At 44.1% G+C, this 21,199-nt stretch overlaps 1 protein-coding gene across 16 annotated transcripts in view; it reads left to right on the forward strand.

Moving 5' to 3' along the window:
- Map4k3 (mitogen-activated protein kinase kinase kinase kinase 3) overlaps nt 1-21,199 on the forward strand; it is a 169,338-nt gene that overhangs the window by 108,503 nt on the left and 39,636 nt on the right. For 11 of the 16 annotated variants that reach the window (XM_039111726.2, XM_039111729.2, XM_039111727.2 and 8 more), the window contains 7 exons: nt 3,214-3,345; nt 3,472-3,534; nt 3,616-3,697; nt 3,782-3,892; nt 9,074-9,152; nt 13,400-13,458; nt 14,542-14,604. In XM_039111726.2, coding sequence (XP_038967654.1) covers nt 3,214-3,345; nt 3,472-3,534; nt 3,616-3,697; nt 3,782-3,892; nt 9,074-9,152; nt 13,400-13,458; nt 14,542-14,604 — 589 coding nt within the window. The remainder of the gene's footprint in view (nt 1-3,213; nt 3,346-3,471; nt 3,535-3,615; nt 3,698-3,781; nt 3,893-9,073; nt 9,153-13,399; nt 13,459-14,541; nt 14,605-21,199) is intronic. The other 5 variants (XM_039111728.2, XM_017594021.3, XM_063261505.1 and 2 more) reach the window with 1 other exon arrangement.

Raw genomic sequence — 21,199 nt, forward strand, 5'->3', positions numbered from 1 at the left:
TTCTGTATCCCAGATATGTTGCTTGGTTTTGACCTTCATTCATTCATACTTGTCATTTGATCTTTATTTCAGAGATGAACATCCTTCCCATTCTCCATGGCCATCCTGGGAAGTACTTCTCCAGGGTTGACTTGGTCATCCCTCTGCTGTATTTCTTCCCGCTCTCTCCGGGATGTCTTAACTTAAGTCTTGGGCCACTCGAATCAACTCACTAGTTTTCTCACTTTCCCCCACTTCATTTAATTGGAGGTTTGTTTTTGTTTTGTTTTGTTTTTTGTTTGTTTGCTTGTTTTTCTTCTATGTGGGATTGCATTATGTAGCTCTGGCTGTCCTGGAACTGACTGTGTACACCAGGCTGGTCTTGAACTTAGAGATCTGCCTGCCTCTCCTTCTCAAGTGCTGGGATAAAAGGCCCATTCCAAACTACTTCTCCCACTTAAAAAAAAAAAAAGTTATGTTCAAGATTGAGATGAATCTCTGTGAGTCCAAGGCTAGCCTGGTGGTCTGTCTACAGAGCAAGTTGCAGGCCTGCCGCTGTTTCAGAGTTAAGAGGGTCAAAGAATCTCCAGATTTCTGCAGGAATTTCTCAGTGTTTTAGGTTCATACTTGTATGATGGAGGCTTCCCTCAAAAGTTTAAAAGTCATTGTATGTTAGTTCATACCGAAGAGCAAGGTGCTACAAGCCAGCTCTAGAGCTGGGGATGGTGTCTATATCTATAGCCCCACTTTGGGGGGACACTGAGGCAGGAGACTCATTGCAGCCAGAGAGGTTGAGGACGGCCTGGAGCAAATTGAGCCTATCTCAGAATACGAAAGCAAAGCAGAGTCTCATCACAGTGTGCAGGAAAGACAAGCTAGGGGCCTGGTGGTTAAATGTTCCCAAAGTGGACAGGCAATGTTCTGTTCACAGACCTACGCAGTTCCTGAGTGATCCTGTCATATTCCTACTTATCCTTATGCTGTGCAAACAAGGAAGGACTGATTTCTGGGGCTCGGAGGGTGAGGATTAGCTTCTAGGATTAACTACTGACACTTCATTGCTATTCCTATCCTCAGCCAGCCTCACCCTAACCATTGTTAGCGTGTAACTTGGGTGCAGTCTCTGAGGCTCATCAGCTGTGAGTCCTCTTCATGTGCCTCCTTGATTTCCCTCATCTGTGTGATTTCATACTCCCTTTTAGTCCCTCTTGTCTCCAGGTAAGGTATGTCTCCTAGAACCTTAAAGGCTATGTGTTTATGTTTCTCCTTATCCTGCTTTTCACGTCTGGTTTGCTCTCAGAGAAGAGCAAGGATTTGAAGACAACCCATTACCCTTTCCACGTACTCTCTGCCCAGTTTGTCTTTAAGCATTTAGAAGAACACACATATACCCCACACACACACACACACACACACACACACACACACACACACACACACACACACACACACCACACACCTCAGGATTCTCTACAGATTTAATTCTGTACACATGCTCAGTTACTGTTTCCTGATGAGGACTGATCTTTCCCTCCAGCTCCAGAGGTTAAATGCTGTAAAGTGGGAAATACCTTGGAGCTTGTGAAGCTGTGATTAGGTGAGGTATCACTCCTGCTCTCTGTCTCTGTCTAGCACCACGCCTTTCCCATCTTTATCTAAGAATATAGAATCTCTCTTGCAAAGTGATTAGCCTGGAAAGTCTGCTGAAGCAGGAAAATTAAAGAGTTAGTAGTCAATGCCCCCTAGGCATCTCATCTGTGGTGGTGGAGCTGGCCCTTACTCAGCAGCCTTTGGTGGAGGGCCAAGGCCTTCCCTCCCTCCCTTTGACATGGTCACTCTTATTCAGTGTATAGTTCTGTGGCAGATGAACATCAAGATAAAACAGACCTCCACCATCGAGAAACATCACCTCTGGCGACTCCTCTGAGCTGTCTGTAGCTCTGCTGCCCCTTCTTCAGATGTCTTGCATATGGAGTCACACCTTGTGGGACCATCACGGAACTTTGTGATTCTTATGCTGTTACCTTAGTGGTTAGGCTTCTCTGGTTGTCTTTATCAGCTTATCTTCAACAACTTTTCTAAAACATTTACGTCCATTCTGGTCATCGCTTAGTCTTTTACCTTTGTAATAAGAGTGTTCATCAGATTGTGTGTGTGTGCGTGTGTGTGCGCGCGTGCGTGTGTGTGCGCGCGCGTGCGTGTGTGTGGTAGCCAGCACCCCTGAAACATAGCTCGTAGGCGAGTGGGTACGTGGGAGTCAGGTGGAAGGAGGAGAAGCACCACCCGGACATCGTCACTGCTGGGGAAGGGCTGATGCTCTCTGAGCTCAGGGACTGAGTGCTGCCCTGCCCTGAGGGGCTGCCCTCTCCTGTGGCCACATTCTAGTTGTCAATGATTAAGACCCAGCACTCGACATTTTACTGTTCTTATTGTGATTTGAATTTCCATGAGGGAGATTTTGATATCAAATTGCTTTTAAGACCAAATGTTTTGAAAGTTGTATGGTTCTTACTTTAATGTAACTGACCTGACTCTCCTGTGGTCGTGCTAGAAACAAATGTGCACGTGTAAGACACACTCATTGCTCTTTGAACTGTTCCATGTTTTTCTCAGTTGTTTCCAAAACTGGTTTGGGATTTCAAAGTTTGTGTATTTGGAAAATTAATATTCAAACAAGTCAAGGTATAATTAGACTAAAACAGTAGCAAAGCTAAAAGGAACTAAAAAGTTACCAAATTTGTAATTTCTCTCTGAACAAAACACTTTGAAAAAGAGGCACACATTTTGATAACTTTCCTCTTAGTGGAATGTAAACTTTTTAAAAGCATTGGAAAGTGTATAGTAAATGTGAACTGAACAATGGTTAGACTGCAGGGTGGTGCTGTAAGCTGTGTGAAATCGTCACCACCGCTGGTTACAACCTTTTTAATGGAATTTTGGGGAAAAGCGTTCCAGATGAGAACAAAGCTGGGGCAGATCACTGTCAGACTGGGAAATGTTCACACTTTGCAGGGGAGCTAACCTACGAAGCAGTCACTGGCCACCTGAGATTCTTACAGGAGACTTCAAGAAGCTGGGGAAAGTGGGTCTTTTAAATATGGTGTATCTATTTTCAGACATCAAAGGACTAAACAGAATTTAATTTAGCTGTTAGTGAGTCTGTGTGCCTCTGGTAAAGAGAGTAAGGAAAGACACTAAACACAAGGTTTTTCTGTCCTGGCTTCTTTCCTGCAGGATGGCCCCAGAAGTCGCGGCTGTTGAGCGGAAAGGAGGGTACAATCAGCTGTGTGACCTCTGGGCTGTGGGCATCACTGCCATCGAGCTGGCGGAGCTCCAGCCACCCATGTTTGACCTTCACCCAATGAGGTCAGTGTGCCTGCATAAGCCCAGTGCTAACGGAGGCTCTTTACTGTGTCAGGATCCACTTTAGCTGGGAGTAGATCGGAATGTGCTCCGTCCTGAGAATGTGAAAATGTTTTATGTGTTTTTCAGGGCATTGTTTCTAATGACAAAAAGCAATTTCCAGCCTCCTAAATTAAAAGATAAGTTGAAGTGGTAAGTATCTTTGTTTATTGACTTTCACAGCGAAACGAGCAAGAGTTAAAATACAGAAGCTTAATTTTCAACCTTTCTTAGGTCAAATAGTTTCCATCATTTTGTGAAGATGGCTCTTACCAAAAATCCAAAAAAAAGACCCACTGCAGAAAAGCTGCTACAGGTATTGTTTTACCTTGAAACATTCGTTTTCTTTCACAGGTTGAGATGTTTAACAAATGTCTAATGTGTTTTGTGTGTTTTATAGCATCCCTTTGTCACACAGCCTCTGACGAGGTCTTTGGCAATCGAGTTGCTGGACAAGGTGAATAATCCAGATCATTCCACATACCACGACTTTGACGATGATGACCCAGAGGTAGGGATGGTTTTTACTAACTCTGTGTGTGTATGTGTGTGTGTATGTGTGTGTGCGTGTGTGTGTGTGTGTGTGTGTGTGTGTGTGTGTGTGTGTGTGTGTGTGTGTGTATGAGTGAATCATCTTTTTGTTTCTTGTTTAAACAAACTACTGTTTGGGAAGGGTGACCAATTCTTTGTCCTGGGAATTCACTTGCTAGATTGTCCATATTGGTCACGTGGTGACATTTGTGGAAGAAGGCAAAGGCAAGCTCATTTAATCCACGTGAGGCCACTAGTTTCTTCAGAGTAGTCATGTAGGCTGCTCAGTCATTAAATGAAAAACCACACAATCCCTAGTCGTCTTAGAAGAGCCCTTGTACCAGGCTCCATAAGATACTGGGAGTTGGCTAAGGTAGAATTGATGTGTCAGCAAATAAAACCTTGATTCTCCACTTGGAATAAAAACAAGCCAGCATGCATGAGGGTAGAAAATCACCCTAACATGACAGGAACACTGGTGTCAGCGGAAACTGTCTCTGTTAGCAGATCTACCACTCCTGGCTTAAGACAGCCATGTGCCTGAGCCCGACTCTGTGTGTGACACAGCCACGTTCTCTCACTGCCTTCAGTCCAACTGCAAGGCACTCACAGAAGGAAAGAGAATTCTCCATAAACGGGTAGATATCAGATTGTCCTCGGGGACAACCCTTTGTCAATTTACCATCATTCTAGGCCACCATATTTATACACTAATACTCTCTTTTTAATGAGTTTTGAAAGGGAGTTTCGAAGTATGAAATTTAAGTGTGAAGTATATTTGATCTAATACTTGGGAGAAAATTGTTTTTTGTTATTTTGTATAATTTTAGGGAACTTGGCTTTAGAAATGTAATTAGTACACAGGTGGTCCTGCATCTGTAGGGTTGAACCCTGCAGAGGCTGTAAAAGGGACCTCCAGGCCAGGGGTGGGTACATGCTAATCCCAGCACTCGGGGAGGCCGAAGCATGAAAGTTGTAAGTTCAAGGACTGCCTGGAGTATACAGTGATACCCTAGACCATGCAATCCTGAAAAGCAGTCTCAATGGGATAATTGAGTTTACATTTTAAATTTTTGTCAGAACATTAAAAACTCTTAGTATCAATTATAGACATATTGGGAAGTGGATAATATTATGTAATGTTTAAGATATAATAGGAAGTAAGGCTAATATTTGTGTACTTAATTTTCATGTTGAAAAATAATGCCAACCACTCCCCACCCTACAGTCTGCTGACCAGTGGCTACGTAGTCTCACCTTGTCCTGTGACTTCAAGACACAGAGCAAGAGCACTTTTATGCTCTAGTCCTCTATGTCTCCTTTCTAGTCACAGCTGTTAGATTACGGAAGATTTGAATATTTCTCTTTGACCCAGTGAACATTATTAGGAAGCTACTGTGGGTGAAATACATTCCCTAATCTTTAAAAGGTCTGTCTGAGGGATAAGAAAACAGAACAGCCAACTTTCTGTTGGAGAAATCAGAAACAGTCTATTAGAGACCTCAGAGACACCTCCTGTGAGAGACCTCAGAGACACCTCCTGTGAGAGACCTCAGAGTCACCTCCTGTGAGAGACCTCAGAGACACCTCCTGTGAGAGACCTCAGAGACCCCTCCTGTGAGAGACCTCAGAGTCACCTCCTGTGAGAGACCTCAGAGTCACCTCCTGTGAGAGACCTCAGAGACACCTCCTGTGAGAGACCTCAGAGTCACCTCCTGTGAGAGACCTCAGAGACACCTCCTGTGAGAGACCTCAGAGACACCTCCTGTGAGAGACCTCAGAGACCCCTCCTGTGAGAGACCTCAGAGACCCCTCCTGTGAGAGACCTCAGAGACACCTCCTGTGAGAGACCTCAGAGTCACCTCCTGTGAGAGACCTCAGAGACACCTCCTGTGAGAGACCTCAGAGACACCTCCTGTGAGAGACCTCAGAGACCCCTCCTGTGAGAGACCTCAGAGACACCTCCTGTGAGAGACCTCAGAGTCACCTCCTGTGAGAGACCTCAGAGACACCTCCTGTGAGAGACCTCAGAGACACCTCCTGTGAGAGACCTCAGAGACCCCTCCTGTGAGAGACCTCAGAGACCCCTCCTGTGAGAGACCTCAGAGACACCTCCTGTGAGAGACCTCAGAGTCACCTCCTGTGAGAGACCTCAGAGTCACCTCCTGTGAGAGACCTCAGAGACACCTCCTGTGAGAGAACTCAGAGACCCCTCCTGTGAGAGAACTCAGAGACCCCTCCTGTGAGAGACCTCAGAGACCCCTCCTGTGAGAGAACTCAGAGGTGGTGCTGCAGAAAAACTGACACTATCAGGCACAGTGTGACTTAAGGGAGGCATAGGACCTAAGATTGAAAACATCAGGACTGTTTATCTAATGGTGTGTGTGTGTGTGTGTGTGTGTGTGTGTGTGTGTGTGTGTGTGCATGTCTGTATAGGTGTGTGCACTTGAGTGTAGGTGCCTAGACAGGCCAGAGGTATCAGGTCCCCATGGAGCTGGAGTAGCAGGTGGTTGTGAGCCACCAGATATGGGTGCTGGGAATGAAACTCCCATATCTAAATGCTTGAGTTCATTGTTTAAACATGCTTTATCCTTGAATAATGTCCTATACAATGACTATAATCAAGGCAAACTTATAAATGAGTAAGAAAACATCAGTGGGAATTAGCATGATAGTTCTGAGGGTAAAAGCACTTGCTGCTCAAACCTGACATCCTGAGTTCCATCCCTAGAACCTCCCATGGAGAGACCTAACTACTACAGTTGTCCTCTGTCCTCTGCATGCACCTCTGGTACATGTGCAGCCAAGCATACATCATACGCACACACTCACATGTACGCAATCATAATATAAGCACCAGCAGCAGCATCTTAAAGAGTTGTTTATTTTCTCATTTGCTGGGTTCCTATGACTAAGTATTTTAATAATGGATTTCTTTACATTAAATAAGCCACATACAGTACATCATATAAGTATATTTAAACTGTTAAAGGAACTTTGAAAGATTACTGTAATTTTTCCAGATCTTTGCTGTTTGTGCCCATGACGTGGTTTGTTTCCCACTGCTGCAGTAAAACAGTGACCTGAGCCAGCGTGGGGAGGGCAGGGCTTACTTAGCTTACAGTCTCACTATGGCCAATCACTGAGGGAAGGCAAGGCAGGAGCTCAAGAAGAGCAGGGACCTGACAGCGGAAGGTGGAGTAGGCACCATGGAGGAACACTTGGTTACTGTCTTGCTCTTCGTGGCTTTCTTACACCACCCAGAAACACCTGCACAGGGGTGACACTGCCCGTATTAGTGTTTTAAATGTCCCATAGAATTAACTACTGGTCATTCTGATGGGAGCATTGATCCTAGCTTGCTGACCAAAAACTAGCCAACACAACCAGTACCTTTCTGAAAGGAGGGAAGGGGGAGGGAGGGATGGAGTGGGGAGGGAAGGAGAAAGGACAGTAACTTCTGTCTTATTGTTTAAAGAGAAAGTGGGAAGTTACTCATGGCTGTTTCTTTCAGTGTCATTCAGATGGCTCTTACCTCACCATCGCTTTTGTAAATTATCATTTCCTGCTGTACTCGCTGCCTCACCACAGCAGATTTCTGTGGCTGGTTGTACTGTAGTTATTGAAAGGTCAAACTTAAATAGTCTCTTCTTTGAGGATGTGTGCCTGCAGCCTTTGTCCCTCCAGAAGCTGGCCTTCCCTAGATCCAGAGCGCCATGCTGCCTGTTCCATGTCTTCCTTCCGGGCTGTAGAGTAGACTGCCCAGTGTGATCCCCTCTGCTCTAAGGATCAGTGTTGTGACAGCCCTTTCTCTCAGTAATCTTTTTCTGTATGCGTTGTTGTGGGGGAGGCTCTCTTGTACAGCTGTCAGTCAGTACATGTGAGGAAGACACCGTCAGGCTTTGATCCACCTCTGCTCTCCATGCTGGGAAAAAGATGGCCTCTGGACCATCTGTCTTCATCTAGCCAAGTAACTTCTGGGAATCTGATTCCTTACATGCTAGAGATTTCATTCCCAAAGAGTTTCCTTAAACCATAAGTTTCATTCTTTTGATGCCTTGAGCCCTTGGCAGCTCTCACACTGAGGTGTGCAGAGTAAGCTTCCAAAAGCAGCCTCTATGAACACTCCTTTAAAATTACACCGTTCTTACTGGCTTACCTTTTGCTAGTGGAAATGATAATGGCGTGTCTAAAGTCCAGAGAGACGAAGATGAACAAAGAACATGCTTTTAATGAACTCGGGGAGATGGTCCTGAGAAACAAATGCCAGAGGTGACAGAAACATCAGTGATAGTTTTGAACAGTCTTACTTCCATCAGTCCAGGTCACATTGTGACACAAAGTGAAGATGTCCTTATCTCCTGCCATGTGCAAGGAAATGTGTCATTTCAAAATCCCGTAAGTCACAGAGGAAGCTGTAAAATGCACCTGAGGCCCAGCCAGATGGCTCAGTGGGTAAAGAAACTTGCCACCCGGCTGACGGCCTGGGTTCCATCCCTGGGACCTGCATGGTGGAGGAGAGAACCAGCTCTCCCAGGTGGTCCTCTGACCTCCACACAAGTGCATGCATGTACACACATAAATAACTGAAGTAAAATAAAAATTTCAGAAGAATATAAGATGCCGTGGGCTCCATTATTATGAAACGCTGTCTACAGATCTTCAGAATGCTGTCTTTTCTTTCTCTTTGAAATGTTTTTATTTTCTTTTCATTCTTTCATTTGAAGGAAATCTTATACTACCCAGGCTGCCCTTGGTCACCTGGGATCAATCCTTCCACCTCAGCTCCCACCCCCACACTAGCTGGGACCGTACGTGTTCCCCACTGTTTCTGGCTTCTCTGCCTGGGTATAACTTGTTCATTCTTATAAAATGAACTGTGCTTGTCTAAGGTGCTACAAATAACAGATACATGATTTAATTCTGTATTTCACCCAATCACGGGAGCTTGTTCTACTAGAATAAAAAACAATTTGCTTTGAGTGGATAACTTTAAAATATTACTTTTATCTTCATAGTTTGAACCGGTACTGTGATTAACTTTTTAAATTAAACTTTACTAATTCTCATTTTTGTAAAATGAAACATTTCATTTATACTTGAATAATTTTGTAACTTGATTATCAAGTGTTACATATCAATAATTTTGTTTTTTTTTAAGCCTCTTGTTGCTGTACCACATAGAATTCCTTCAACTAGTAGGAATGTGAGAGAAGAAAAGACACGCTCAGAGATAAACTGTGAGTACAAACTACCATCCGTACATAAGTCAGTGACCAAGAAGAGATTCTAAGCTGTAGTTTAGTTAAGACGTATTATCTTTTTAATTTTGCAAGGTTTTTTTCTTTGTAAACACACAGTTATATGTAAAGTTTAAAGAAGGCTATATGAATTTTATTTTCTTTATTCCTCTGGACCTTTGGGTAACAAGAAAAGGATTATATATGTTACACTTGTAAGGAAAAGTAAGGCGTCAGACTAGAGAAGATGGATGTCATCATGGGAATGCCCCTTCGCTGCTGAGGTCCTATACGTTGCCTAGAGACCTTGCTGAGTGCGGCCTGTGGTTCAGTGGACAGGGATGGAGCGAGTGTCTTCTGACACACTTCCTGTGTGTGCATGCGCCTGCGCTAAAGGGCCACTGTATGTGTGAACTGAAGAGAGAGGTCTGCAAGCCAACTGTGAATTACCTACGACTCTGAGTCGTTTCTCAGGAGTCACTCGTCCAGAGCCTTCTTGAGGGCTGGTCTTAGATTGGCCCCAGAGTCCACCCACTGATCTCTTGATCACTCTTTGCTCTTTTGCACCAGTGACCCTCAACTTCCGTGTGTATCTGTGTGTGAGTGTGTGTGTGCGTGTGAGTTTGTGTGTGTGTGCATGTGAGTGTGTGAGTGCGTGTGTGCGTGTGAGTGCGTGTGTGTGTGCATGTGTGTGTGAATGTGTGTATGAGTCTGTGTGTGTGTCTATGTCTGTGTGTGTACGTGTGTCTATGTGTGTGCGTGTGAGTGTGTGTCTGTGTGTGCGTGTGAATGTGTGTGAGTGTGTGTGTCTGTGTGTGTGAATGTGTGTGTGTCTGTGTGTGTGCATGTGAATGTGTGTGTGAGTGTGTGTGTATGTGTGTGTCTGTGTGTGTGTCTGTGTGTGTCTATGTGTGTGTCTGGGTGTGTGCGTGTGAATGTGTGTGTGAGTGTGTGTCTCTGTGTGTATGTCTGTGTGCGTGTGTGAGTGTGTGTGTCTGTATGCGTGTGAATGTGTGTGTGAGTGTGTGTGTGTGTATCTGTGTGTGTGAATGTGTGTGTGTGAATGTGTGTGTGAGTGTGTGTGTGTCTGTGTGTGTCTATGTGTGTCTATGTGTGTGTCTGGGTGTGTGCATGTGAATGTGTGTTTGAGTGTGTGTCTCTGTGTGTGTCTGTGTGTGTGTGAGTGTGTGTGTAGCTGTGTGCGTGTGAATGTGTGTGTGAGTGTGTGTGTATGTGTGTGTCTCTGTGTGTGTCTGTGTGTGTGTGAGTGTGTGTATCTGTGTGCGTGTGAATGTGTGTGTGAGTGTGTGTGTATGTGTGTGTCTGTCTGTGTGTGTCTGTGTGTGTCTATGTGTATGTCTGTGTGTGTGAGTGTGTGTGTATGTGTCTCTGTGTCTGTGTGTGCGTGTGAGTGTGTGTGTGTGTGCATGTGAATGTGTGTGTGAGTGTGTGTGTGTCTGTCTGTCTGTCTGTGTGTGTGTGTGTCTGTGTCTGTGTCTGTGTGCGTCTGTGTGCGCGTGTGTGCACGCTGCAGGAACCTAAACGCCTGTGGCCTAGCTTCTCTGAGGCTCCTTGGGATACTCTTTCTGGGTGGAGACAGATAGTAAGCATCACGTTCTTTGTGTGTTGAGGGAGCAACAGGATTGAGGCCTCCACTCCGTCCTTTTTGTAGATCCGGTAACTGATGCTTTCGGGTCTGACTCACTGTTTTCATGAATGTTTCAGGTGTGTCTTGCATGGGGTTTCTGTTGCTGTGATAAAGCACCATGACAGAAAGCAACTTGGAGGGGGAAGGGCTTATTTTATTTCATCTTACAGCGTGTAGGCCGTCATTTAGGGAAGGCACTAGACAGGACCTCAAGGTAAGGCAGGAGCTGATGCGGAGGCCATAGATGCACACTGCTTACTGGCTTGCTCCTCATGCCTTGCTCAGCCCACTTTCTTATAGAACCCGGGACCACTGTCTCAGGGTGGTACCACCCACAGTGAGCTGGGCCCCCTCATCAGTCATCAGTAAAGAAAATCTCCACATGCTTGCCCACAGGCCAGTCTGGTGGGGCATTTTCTTAATTAAGATTTCCTCCCTCTAGATGACCCTAGTTTGTTCAAGTTGACAAAAAAAAAATAAAATAAAATTGTATAGGGTAGTTTATGATTATGTATGAAGTTTCCTATATAGAAGAGTGCCCCACGATGTTGTCTATAAAGATGGGCATTGGAACAGTGGTCAGAGTGTTGTCTCCAGCTGCCAGGCTTTCCTTCGTACAACCAGATCTTAACTAATAGTATCCAAACAACAGCTAGAAAAACCGTGTGCTGCCTTTGGTTTCAGAAAGCCCTGCTGCCTTCAGCTAAATGTGATAAGCAAAGTCTTACGTCACCTTCCCAGTCTCTTCATAGCTCCACATCGTAGGATTGGCTTTGACCTATAGTGGCTTTTGGAAGGGTCAGCTGTCTCAGAGAAACTCAGAACGTTTCCCCTGGATAGTTAGATGGAAGCTTACAGAGAATGGCTTGTGTAAGTACAAGGAAGTGGTGGAAAACACAGATGCAGCCTGACAGACAGTTATAAACAGAGGCCTGACATTAAAGAGTAACGCAGTGTTGGGTACTGGGTGGTCATCAGTCATTTAAACAGTAGCTGGAAGAGATCGGCAGAAGCATGTCTCAGCGTCATAACAGAAGAGTGACGTCAGCGTTGGCTGTGAAGAATGAGTCTCTGTGAAACTTTGCTCCTCCTAGGAATATATTCTCCTCCACAGAGTACAGGACCAGGGAGGGCCGCTGAACAGAATGGTACATGTGATGCTGAAGCAGTAACCAAGATCTACGTCCTGACCACAGGCCCAGAGAGCCTGAGCTCTCATGGACTTTGAAACCTGAAAGCCACCCCCCCCCCAGTGACACACTTTTTCCAGTGAGGCCACACCTACTCCATCAAGACCACACTCCTACATTCCAAAGTCGCTTCTGAGACTCAAAGGAATCTCTTAACTATAAATTAAAGGAATCTCTTGACTATAAATTAAAGGAATCTCTTGACTATAAGTTAAAATCAAAAAGCAGATTACCTACTTCCAACATAAAATGGCCCAGACCAAACATAACCATTTCAAAAGGAGAAAAAGAATCACAGTGAAGAAATACTGGACCAAAAGCACGACTGAAACCCAGAAGGGCAAACATGCATCTCATGTTTCATGTATCCACCCTGCAGATCACCGCTCCTTCAGTTTGTTGACTGTACGCACCTCTCTCCTGAGCTGGCTCCGTGCCAGTTGTCAGCTTCTCAAACACAATGCAGAGTCCATCTTCACAACTCTGCAAAAGGCCTCGCTGAGCATGCAAGACACACTTGGCCTTAAAGACTTTCCTTAGCCACAGCTGGAGATCCCACAGCCCCTTTCTCATGTCCTTGACTCTAAAGCTAGAACCATGTGGCTGAAGTTTCCAAGTTTTGCTGTTTGATGGAGTTCCAACAAGGAAACACCTATTCCAACATCTATGCCACACCTCCTAATCCTGCTGACTAAGTATCCGGAGTCAGTCTTCTTCAAACCACCTCAGTGTGGCAGTGTTTCAGGCTCAGGGCCTCTGGTGACATAGCTGTCAGGATGTTACCTGTAACTGGGGTCATGGAATGCTTGGCTAGGCTAGATGGTTGCTTCCGTTACTGCTGGCTAAAGGCCTTCATCTTAGGACTCACAAAGGAGTTTCCCCCAAACTAGATGATCCAGAAAGACAGAACCTTACCATGACGGTCAGCCGTTAGCTCTGCCATGTTCACTCCGCCATGTTCGCTTTGTCATCTATACAAACTCGGATATGGTTTAAGAGGACCACACAGGAATTATTGGGACCATCTTGCATGTGATTGACCCACCTGCTGGCACCAACTGATGGCTACCTGGCCAGATACCAAGTTCAAAAATCTCTTATGCTGGACCACAGCACACAAGCAAGTTATGTCCTGATTTCAACATGCCATTTTGCTTGTTACTCTTTTTTTTTTTACAGCATAAAATACATAATAAACAGAGAGTGCAACTCCGCATAGAACAGCTGCCTGTGATGATCAAGGACCTGGTCAACCCCAGCACGGCAGGCATGCATTAAAATATCACCCCAGTTAATATATACAGGAAGTTCCAGTGCTCAGGGCTAGCCTACGCTAAAATAATAAGACCCTCTCTCAAAATCACAAGGGAAAAAAGCCATATCCTCACATAACTTCTTTTTCTTCTCAGTTGGTCAGGTAAAATTTGACCCGCCCTTAAGGAAGGAGACAGAGCCGCATCATGAACTTGTAAGTGTTAGAATGTTAGCCTCTGAATATGAATCTTAAAGTTGCTTTTGTGATATACTGGTACTGACTAGCTAGGACTTAATGTTTTCATATTTGGAGAAAAATGGTAATTCTAAATGCTGAATAAATAAATCTGTGTTGCTGAAAATGAGTATTTTTAAAATTATTTGAAGAGACAAGTTTTACTACTCTGATTAACTGTTTTAAATGCTGGCTTTTTACTTTTTTTATTTGTGTTTGGTTTTGAGGTGCTTTTTTTATGTCCACTAGGAAAAGGGCCGTGGTCTCTGCACATCCCAGTGGCGTGGGAGTGTAGGAGCAGAGGACTAACACTCAGCCAGAGCAGGCGTGAGGGCGGCAGACCACCTGCCGTGTGCAAAGGCTCATGAGGCTTGGGGGGTAGGGGGTGGGCGGCGTCCATGTGCTGCTGTCTAACTGCAGTGTTCTGGCCCAGTCTTGGAGACGGGGTACAGAGCAGGGTGCTCTGCAAAGATCTGAGATACATTAGTATCTTTATAGAGAAATAAAATGAGATTAAAAATAATTTTAATAAAATTGCTTGTCAAGGCCAGAGATTATCAGTATGGTGGGTTTCCCTTCCTATTTGATAAGTTAGAAGATAATGGTTAGTTAACACACGCTGAAGGACACAAGCACGAGCTTTCTTAGGAAGTTTAAGTGCATTTTCACCCCTTGACTGGCACCCAGGAAGACATCAGCCTGTCTTACAATTTCATTGTACTAGCCTAGAAGAAGGGGATGTTAAACTCTTCAAATGATCATATTTTAAGGTTAAAGCCTGCCACGCCTACAGAAGACTAAGACTTAGAAGCAGTCCTATGTCTGTGAATGCCAGTTGTGTTTTGTTAAGGCAGTCTGCACAGTGGGTCTGTCCTAACTTAGTAACTGTGTTATCCTGCAGTTGTGATGTTGCTTGTGTGCAAGCCACTTGCTATCATTTGATTTTGCATTTGCCTTAATAAAATTATGTTAGCAGGCCCCAGCTCCCTTGTGAAAGTTTTCCTTGTGAGTCTGTGGCTGTCAGTCTGAGTGTCAATAACCTGGGTTTCTTGGTCTAAACAGCCCGACAGTGATGGTTTTTTCGACAGCTCAGAAGAAATGTACTACACTGCAAGATCTAATCTGGTATTTCTCATCTTCTCGTTTTCTGTGTCAGCCCTGTTTAGTCTTAATTCTCCTAAGCTCAGACATTATGACCACTTTTATTGTTTTATAAGCTAGCGCTTGTCAGTTGGCAGGCTTCCATATATTAAAGATGTAGTAACTTTCCCTATTACAAGTCAAATCTACTCAAATGTAAACGTGCAGCAGTAAACAAATGTTTTCTTTTGTGAAAAAGAATAGTATTTAAATTTCTTACCAAATGTAAAGTTTTCTTAGAAACATTTCCCTGTAAAAATGTCCAATTTTAGTAATGTATATTGTTTCAATGAATTCTATAGCATTACATGTTACATGTTTTATATTGATATATTTTATATATTATATATAGTGCATGCATCATATGTAATTTGGATGAGTAATTTATCCCTAAGTTGATGGTAGGGTAAGATGAATTTTGCATTTGTTAGCATTATACAATCTCTGCTTTTCTCACAGGGACGCTATATCCCTGAAGTTGTACATAGTAAGATTGTCTTCTGGTTTCATAGAAATCTTCACTTAGTAAACGCTGGATAGCTAGTGCTTTCTAAGATACTAAGTAGTCTTTCTATTCATACGGCTGGCCAGAACCCCATTACCCCAACATTTATTCCCAGATTCTGCTTTTCTGCCTCTCCAGTGGGATTTTCTTTCTCTTCCTCTCTAACTTGATAGAATTCTCTTTGTGTTCTGGTTAGTCTAAATATTTATATAAGTGCTGAATTCCACATCTTATTTATAAAACAAAAGATTTTAGACATCATTCTTCTGCAGGAAGTTCTATCTCTTTGGATAAAACAATACTTATAGAAATTCTTAGCTGTGCAACAAAACCATAAGCTCTATTACCAAAATGTGGCCAACTGTCACCTGCTGACCAGTGGAGCAGCCGCAGTGGGTGCCATGGAGCTCAGGAAGCCAAAGCTGTCTGAGGCCAGTGTGGCTCAGTTGGCTTCTGAGAGGAACTAGGACTGGCTTCAGTATTATACAAGATCCCTGTGGACTCTCAAGGAAGGGAAGAGAGAGCTGTGCCTGTGTGTCAGAGGAGTCGGGTCACAGACCACAGTTATAAGAGGTAGTTGACACGGTTAATTAACACTACGACTAGAAATGAGAGTTGGCTGAACGAGATGGAGCTCAATCCTCAAAGAGGAAATGGTGACGCAGTGAAGTTCTGTGTGTTGCCTACAGTTAGTGTCTTGGGGTAGAGGAGCAGTGCTGCTGAGTCTGGAGGCTCAGGTCCATAATTCCAGCACTGGACAGGCTAAGAAAGGTAACTGAGTTCAAGGTCAACCTGAACTACATACTGAATTCTAGGGCATCCTGAACCTCAGAATGAGAGCCTGTCCTAAAGAATGTAAAAACTGCCTATCATGTGGAAGCAGTGTTAGAGGTCAGGAAGAGGCCATGAGGAAGCCATGTAGGTGAACAGGTGTGACTCCAGAGCAGGAAGCACGCGTCAAACAAAGGCTTCTTAAGCGAGAGGAGGGTAGGCCAGGTGAGAGAAGTCCAAAGAAAAGGGGGATTTCTGATCATAATGTTCTTCAAAATTAGATATACAGACTAGAATGACACTTGGCGACTGTTGGAGAGGAAACAGGCCACAGACTCAGAAGTCGAAGCCAGCCCCACTATTTCCTAATACCCTCATGCAGAACAGGTGACGTAAGAGCAGAAATATCAGACATGAGTTACCCGCATCTGCCTCCTTTCTAGATCTGCTGAGACCCCTGCTCCATCCCTGTCCTGGAGTCAGGAGCGTCCTATGATGCAGGGGAGGGTGCATAACAGAGAAAGGGACAAAGCCTGTAACCTCCAGCTGTGGAAGAAGGACAAATGAGACACTGTTAGATTCTACAATATAGAGTCAGCTGTAAGAACCCATTCCTAGTGGTAACCAAAAACCCAGCATTTAAGTTGATAGTTTTACAGGTCATGTGTTATTCTAAACACTAAGTATGACTTCTCATCAACAATGTAGCGTATTTATTTAACAGAGGCCCCATGACTGCATCACCTACTGATGTCACAGTCATCCTGGCACATGAGACTGTTATTTCCCTTGTTTTACAGATGCAACATTTAGGAGGCAAAGAAACTGAGCAGTTGTCACTGTCCTTCATTAGCCAAGCTTACCGTTAGGAGTAGCAGCCTAAAGATGTCCTAGTCCAGTGGTTTTTAAAGGTTCACTGCTCGCATCTCCAAAACATTTCTTCTTCATAGACTGAACTTCCGTGTCAACTCAGTAGCTCCCACTGCTCTCACTGAGCCCAGTGACCACCTCTTTACCTCTATGGGTCTGACTATTTTAGGGACCATGGATTTAAGTGGAATACTAACTCCTTGTCCTCTCCCAACTGGCTCACATCACTCAGCACAGGGTTCCAGCTTTAGAGTTTCCTTGTATGACATCACATCTCAGAAATTTCTTTCTTTTTTTTTTTAAGATTTATTTATTTTATGTGAGTACACTGTAGCTGTCTTCAGACACATCAGAAGAGGGCATCAGATCCCATTACAGATGGTTGTGGGCCACCATGTGGTTGCTGGGAATTGAACTCAGGACCTCTGGAAGAGCAGTCAGTGCTCTCAACTGCTGAGCCATCTCTCCAGCCCGAAATTTCTTTTTCACACAGAAAAAAAATCTATTTATGTAAATGCCATATTTTATATTTGTATTCATCTACTGATGGACACTTGTTGCTGTTACCTTTTGGCTGCTGTGGATAATTCCGAGAACCACAGATCTGCAAGTGTACATTAAATCCCCGCCCTTCTGTACGCAGAGCTGGGGTTGCTGGAATGCATGGCAGTTCTGTCTTTAAATGACTCAGCGGCTGTCGTGTGTCCTCCATAGCAGCTGCTCGTGTACCTGTATACCACTGGACAGGCTCTGCCCCCACACCCTCACCACTTACCTTTCTGTTTCCTCCTCTTTTCCAGTTGTGGTAGCAGTTGTCCTGGTGAGTGTGAGGTGTCCGTCCACTTCAGCTCCCACAGATGCTGTGGCAGGAGTATGGCTCATGCCTGCAATCACAGCAGCTGGAAGGTGGAGGCAAAAGGATTGTCAGGAGCCCCAGGTCATCCCTGGCTACACAGAGCTCTCAGAGATAGCCTGGGCTTTGACTCAAAACATGGAAAACCTATTGCTTGCCACCAGACACATAGGGGACCAAATGTCTAGCTCTTGTCTTAGTGGGCAGCAGACACCAACATGACAGTACAGGGTTTGGGAAGCTGCAGTAGACACAACCGCCTCACGCCTGAGCAGGCTGGGGTATTAACTATCTCCCACTATCAATGATTTTGTAAATGAATTTTGAATATTATACCCTGAATCTCTGTTGCTACCCAAAACTAATTTTTAAAGAAGCAAACCTTTGTAAAGAAGAATAAAACCTAGGTTTAGGTGTTTACATTTGAAGTCAGAGTTTTGAAAGTTGCTGACGTTACTAAAAGTCACTGAGGCAATAATTGGATAGCAAGAGTTTTGTCTGTAGTCATGAAATGGTCTGATCCGATCTGCAAAATGTCTTTAATTACAAGATTGTATTTCAAATCTGGAGAACTGACACTGTTTTCACTTACATGCCCAACTTTACTCACTAACTTTTGATAATACATTGAAAGTTAATAATAAAATCGTATTCTGATTGTTTTTGGTTTATCTGTTTATTGTTTTGTTCTGTTTTATCTTGTTTTGAGAAAGCTCTCTCTGTAGGGACATGCCTGCCTCAGTCTTCCGAGTGTTCAGATTGCACGTGTGTTCCACTGTGCCGGGCTAAACCCCCATGTTAATTGTTAGGAGAGGACATAAAAAATACTAGTCCACTCACTGCCCTGAAGAGTGTACCCACCACCTTGAGATGGTCTTTCTAAGGATCAGCATGGAAGTCATGTTCTTCAGACATGTCCCTTAGCCCTTGCCTCAGTGGCCATCATTTATCAACCACATCCAACTCAGCCTGCCTCTCTGACTTTCAAAGAAATTTGTTTTGTATTCTCTTGGATTCATTCCTAGTTTATTTCCACACGTAATCATCATATTAAAAAGGATTTTATTAACCATTTTTATTCCTGCCATAATTTTCTCATTTTTATGATGAGGAAAAATATTCTTTCCTGTTTTCTTTGTGCGTGTGTGTGTGTGTGTGTGTGTGTGTGCACATTTGTGTGTGTCTGTCTGTGTCCAGTGGTCTCAGATCTGTTGACTTCCTGCTGTTTTCTCATTGGGATAGACTAGTCTTCCAGAGTGACCTAACATAAAAAAACCACATACTTCTTGAGCATGAATGTCCTTCCTTTCCAGCATTTCACAGTCAGCTCTTTGTTCTTTCTTAGATATTACTAATTTCTTAGAATTGTCACCCTAGATTTAGAAATGGTCTCCCTGGCCCCTCAGTGAAAGGAACCTGTGAAATTAACATGTGTCACCCATAAGGTTGCTTAGTCTACCCCAGGGTGAGCTTCTCAGATTGTTGTTTGAGCACCAAGTTGAGTCTTTCTGAGCTTACTGAATGTTTGCAGTGCATTGTTACTGCTGTGACATTGTGCTGTGATTAAGCGTTATCATTCATTAATTGTCTAATACTGCTAATTCTTTTTGATGCTTGCATATTCAAGTACATTCTGATTAACTTATCAAAGAGCCAAATGATGCCATCATCTTGGTTATGTTCATTGCTTTCCGAACATAATTTTGGTAGCATTTTTCTAGTATAGAACAGCTTCTAAATCCTTTTTGTAAAAAATTCATCATTACTTCGTAATGCATGATGGGGGGGGGGCACCATGTTGAGGGTGGAGGTCAGAAGACAGCCTTTAAGCATCATTTCTCCCCTGCCACCATGTTAGTTCTGGGGATTGAACTCAGTCAGGCTTGGTGTCACGAATGTTAACCCACTGAGCCGTCTGACGGCCCACATGGTTATTATAGTGTAACTTGATTCCAGGAGAGAAACAATGAAGAGTAGCCCTTTCTGTTTTAGCTCTCCTTGTTGGATTAATCATCAAACTTGGCGATTGCACCTCCTACAACTTACATACGCCATTGCTCTGCGTTTGTTCTGGTTATTACTGTCACCTGCCTGGTTGTCAGCTCAGCTCAGTGGGTGTCCCTACACATCAGCAGGAGGCATATCCCCCTGCACACATGCATACTGGTGAAGTGTGGGTTAGTGAACACTCAGGAGACTGTAGTGACTAAAGCTGTCACTTCTCTGGCACCAGTGCTTGGTTATCTGTCCCTGAAGACAAGTTTGAACCTAGACATGTCCCTAGAGCTGAGTGTACTGTTGGCTGGATTCTAGGACATAAAGTCTACCGTCATGGCCACTAAAAGTCAAAGTGATGTAATTGTTGCAGGCTTGTGACCTGGTGATGTGGTCCTATTTACTACTTCATAATTTAAAGAGAGCTGCTGTCCTTTTTTATTAGAAGTCCATGTGATCCCACTATGATGGTCAACTAATCATTTTCACTTACGATTGTCTTTGTTGTCACTAGTAAGAACAGTTACTATATGCTATTTGTGACGGAACTCAGACATTGAAGGGGTTTGACAAAATTTGAGCCTTGTCCAAATCAGTATTTTGATTTTTCAGCAGATATTTTTTGGACAGGTCCCGAAGTTAATTTTAAAGTACAGTGTTGTGTAGAATTGCATCCTAATCGTAGACTTAACAGATTCCAGACTTGAGATGTTTGTGATTCTGCATGTCTGTACACTGGGGAAGTGTTTGTCTGTTTCCAGGAAATGAAACAGGTGACATTTGAACAAGTGATTGTTACTCAGAGACAGTCCATGTGTCAGGTGCTGTGTACAGATTTGGCCTTTTTTGCTGTGTCCAAGGAGTTCGTGGCCTGGCTACTGTTTTAAGAGACTTGTAGACAGATTAAAATGCATGTGAGTAAGTATAAGTGTACAAGAGATCTGTGTGGTAACTGTGGAAACATTAGAGCCATCTCTGACATTGGGAGGTTGTTCCAAGGGGACCTCTGTAGAACTCCAGTCCTACGTCTGATGTTACCTTGTAAAACAAAAGCACAGCCTCCTGTGTTCAAATAGAAGACCCTTTTAGCAGTGATTGGAGTACAGTGGCTTCTCTCTCTCTTTTTTTGGGGGGGGGGAGGGGGACATTTTTTATTTACATCTCAAACCCTTTTCTGGTTTCCAGTCCATAAACCCCCTATCCCATCCTCCCACCACTGCTTCTATGAGGGTGTTCCCCCACCTACCCACCACTTCCTGCCTCCCCACCCTGACATTCCCCTACACTGGGGCATCAGGCTTTGGCAGGACCAAGGGCTTCTCCTCCCATTGTTGCCCAACAAGGCCATCCTCTGCTATATATGCAGCTGGAGCCATGAGTCTGACCATGCATACTCTTTGGATGGTGGTTTAGTCCCTGGGAGCTCTGGTTGATTGGTATTGTTGTTCTTATGGGGTTGCAAACCCCTTCAGCTCCTTCAACTCTTTCTCTAACTCATCCATTGGGAACCCTGTTCTCAGATTGTCTGTAAGCATCTGCCTCTGTATTCATCATGCTCTGGCAGAGCCTCTCAGGAGACAGCTATA

The sequence above is a fragment of the Rattus norvegicus genome, chromosome 6 (assembly GCF_036323735.1).
Source record: "Rattus norvegicus strain BN/NHsdMcwi chromosome 6, GRCr8, whole genome shotgun sequence".
NCBI lineage: Eukaryota > Metazoa > Chordata > Mammalia > Rodentia > Muridae > Rattus > Rattus norvegicus.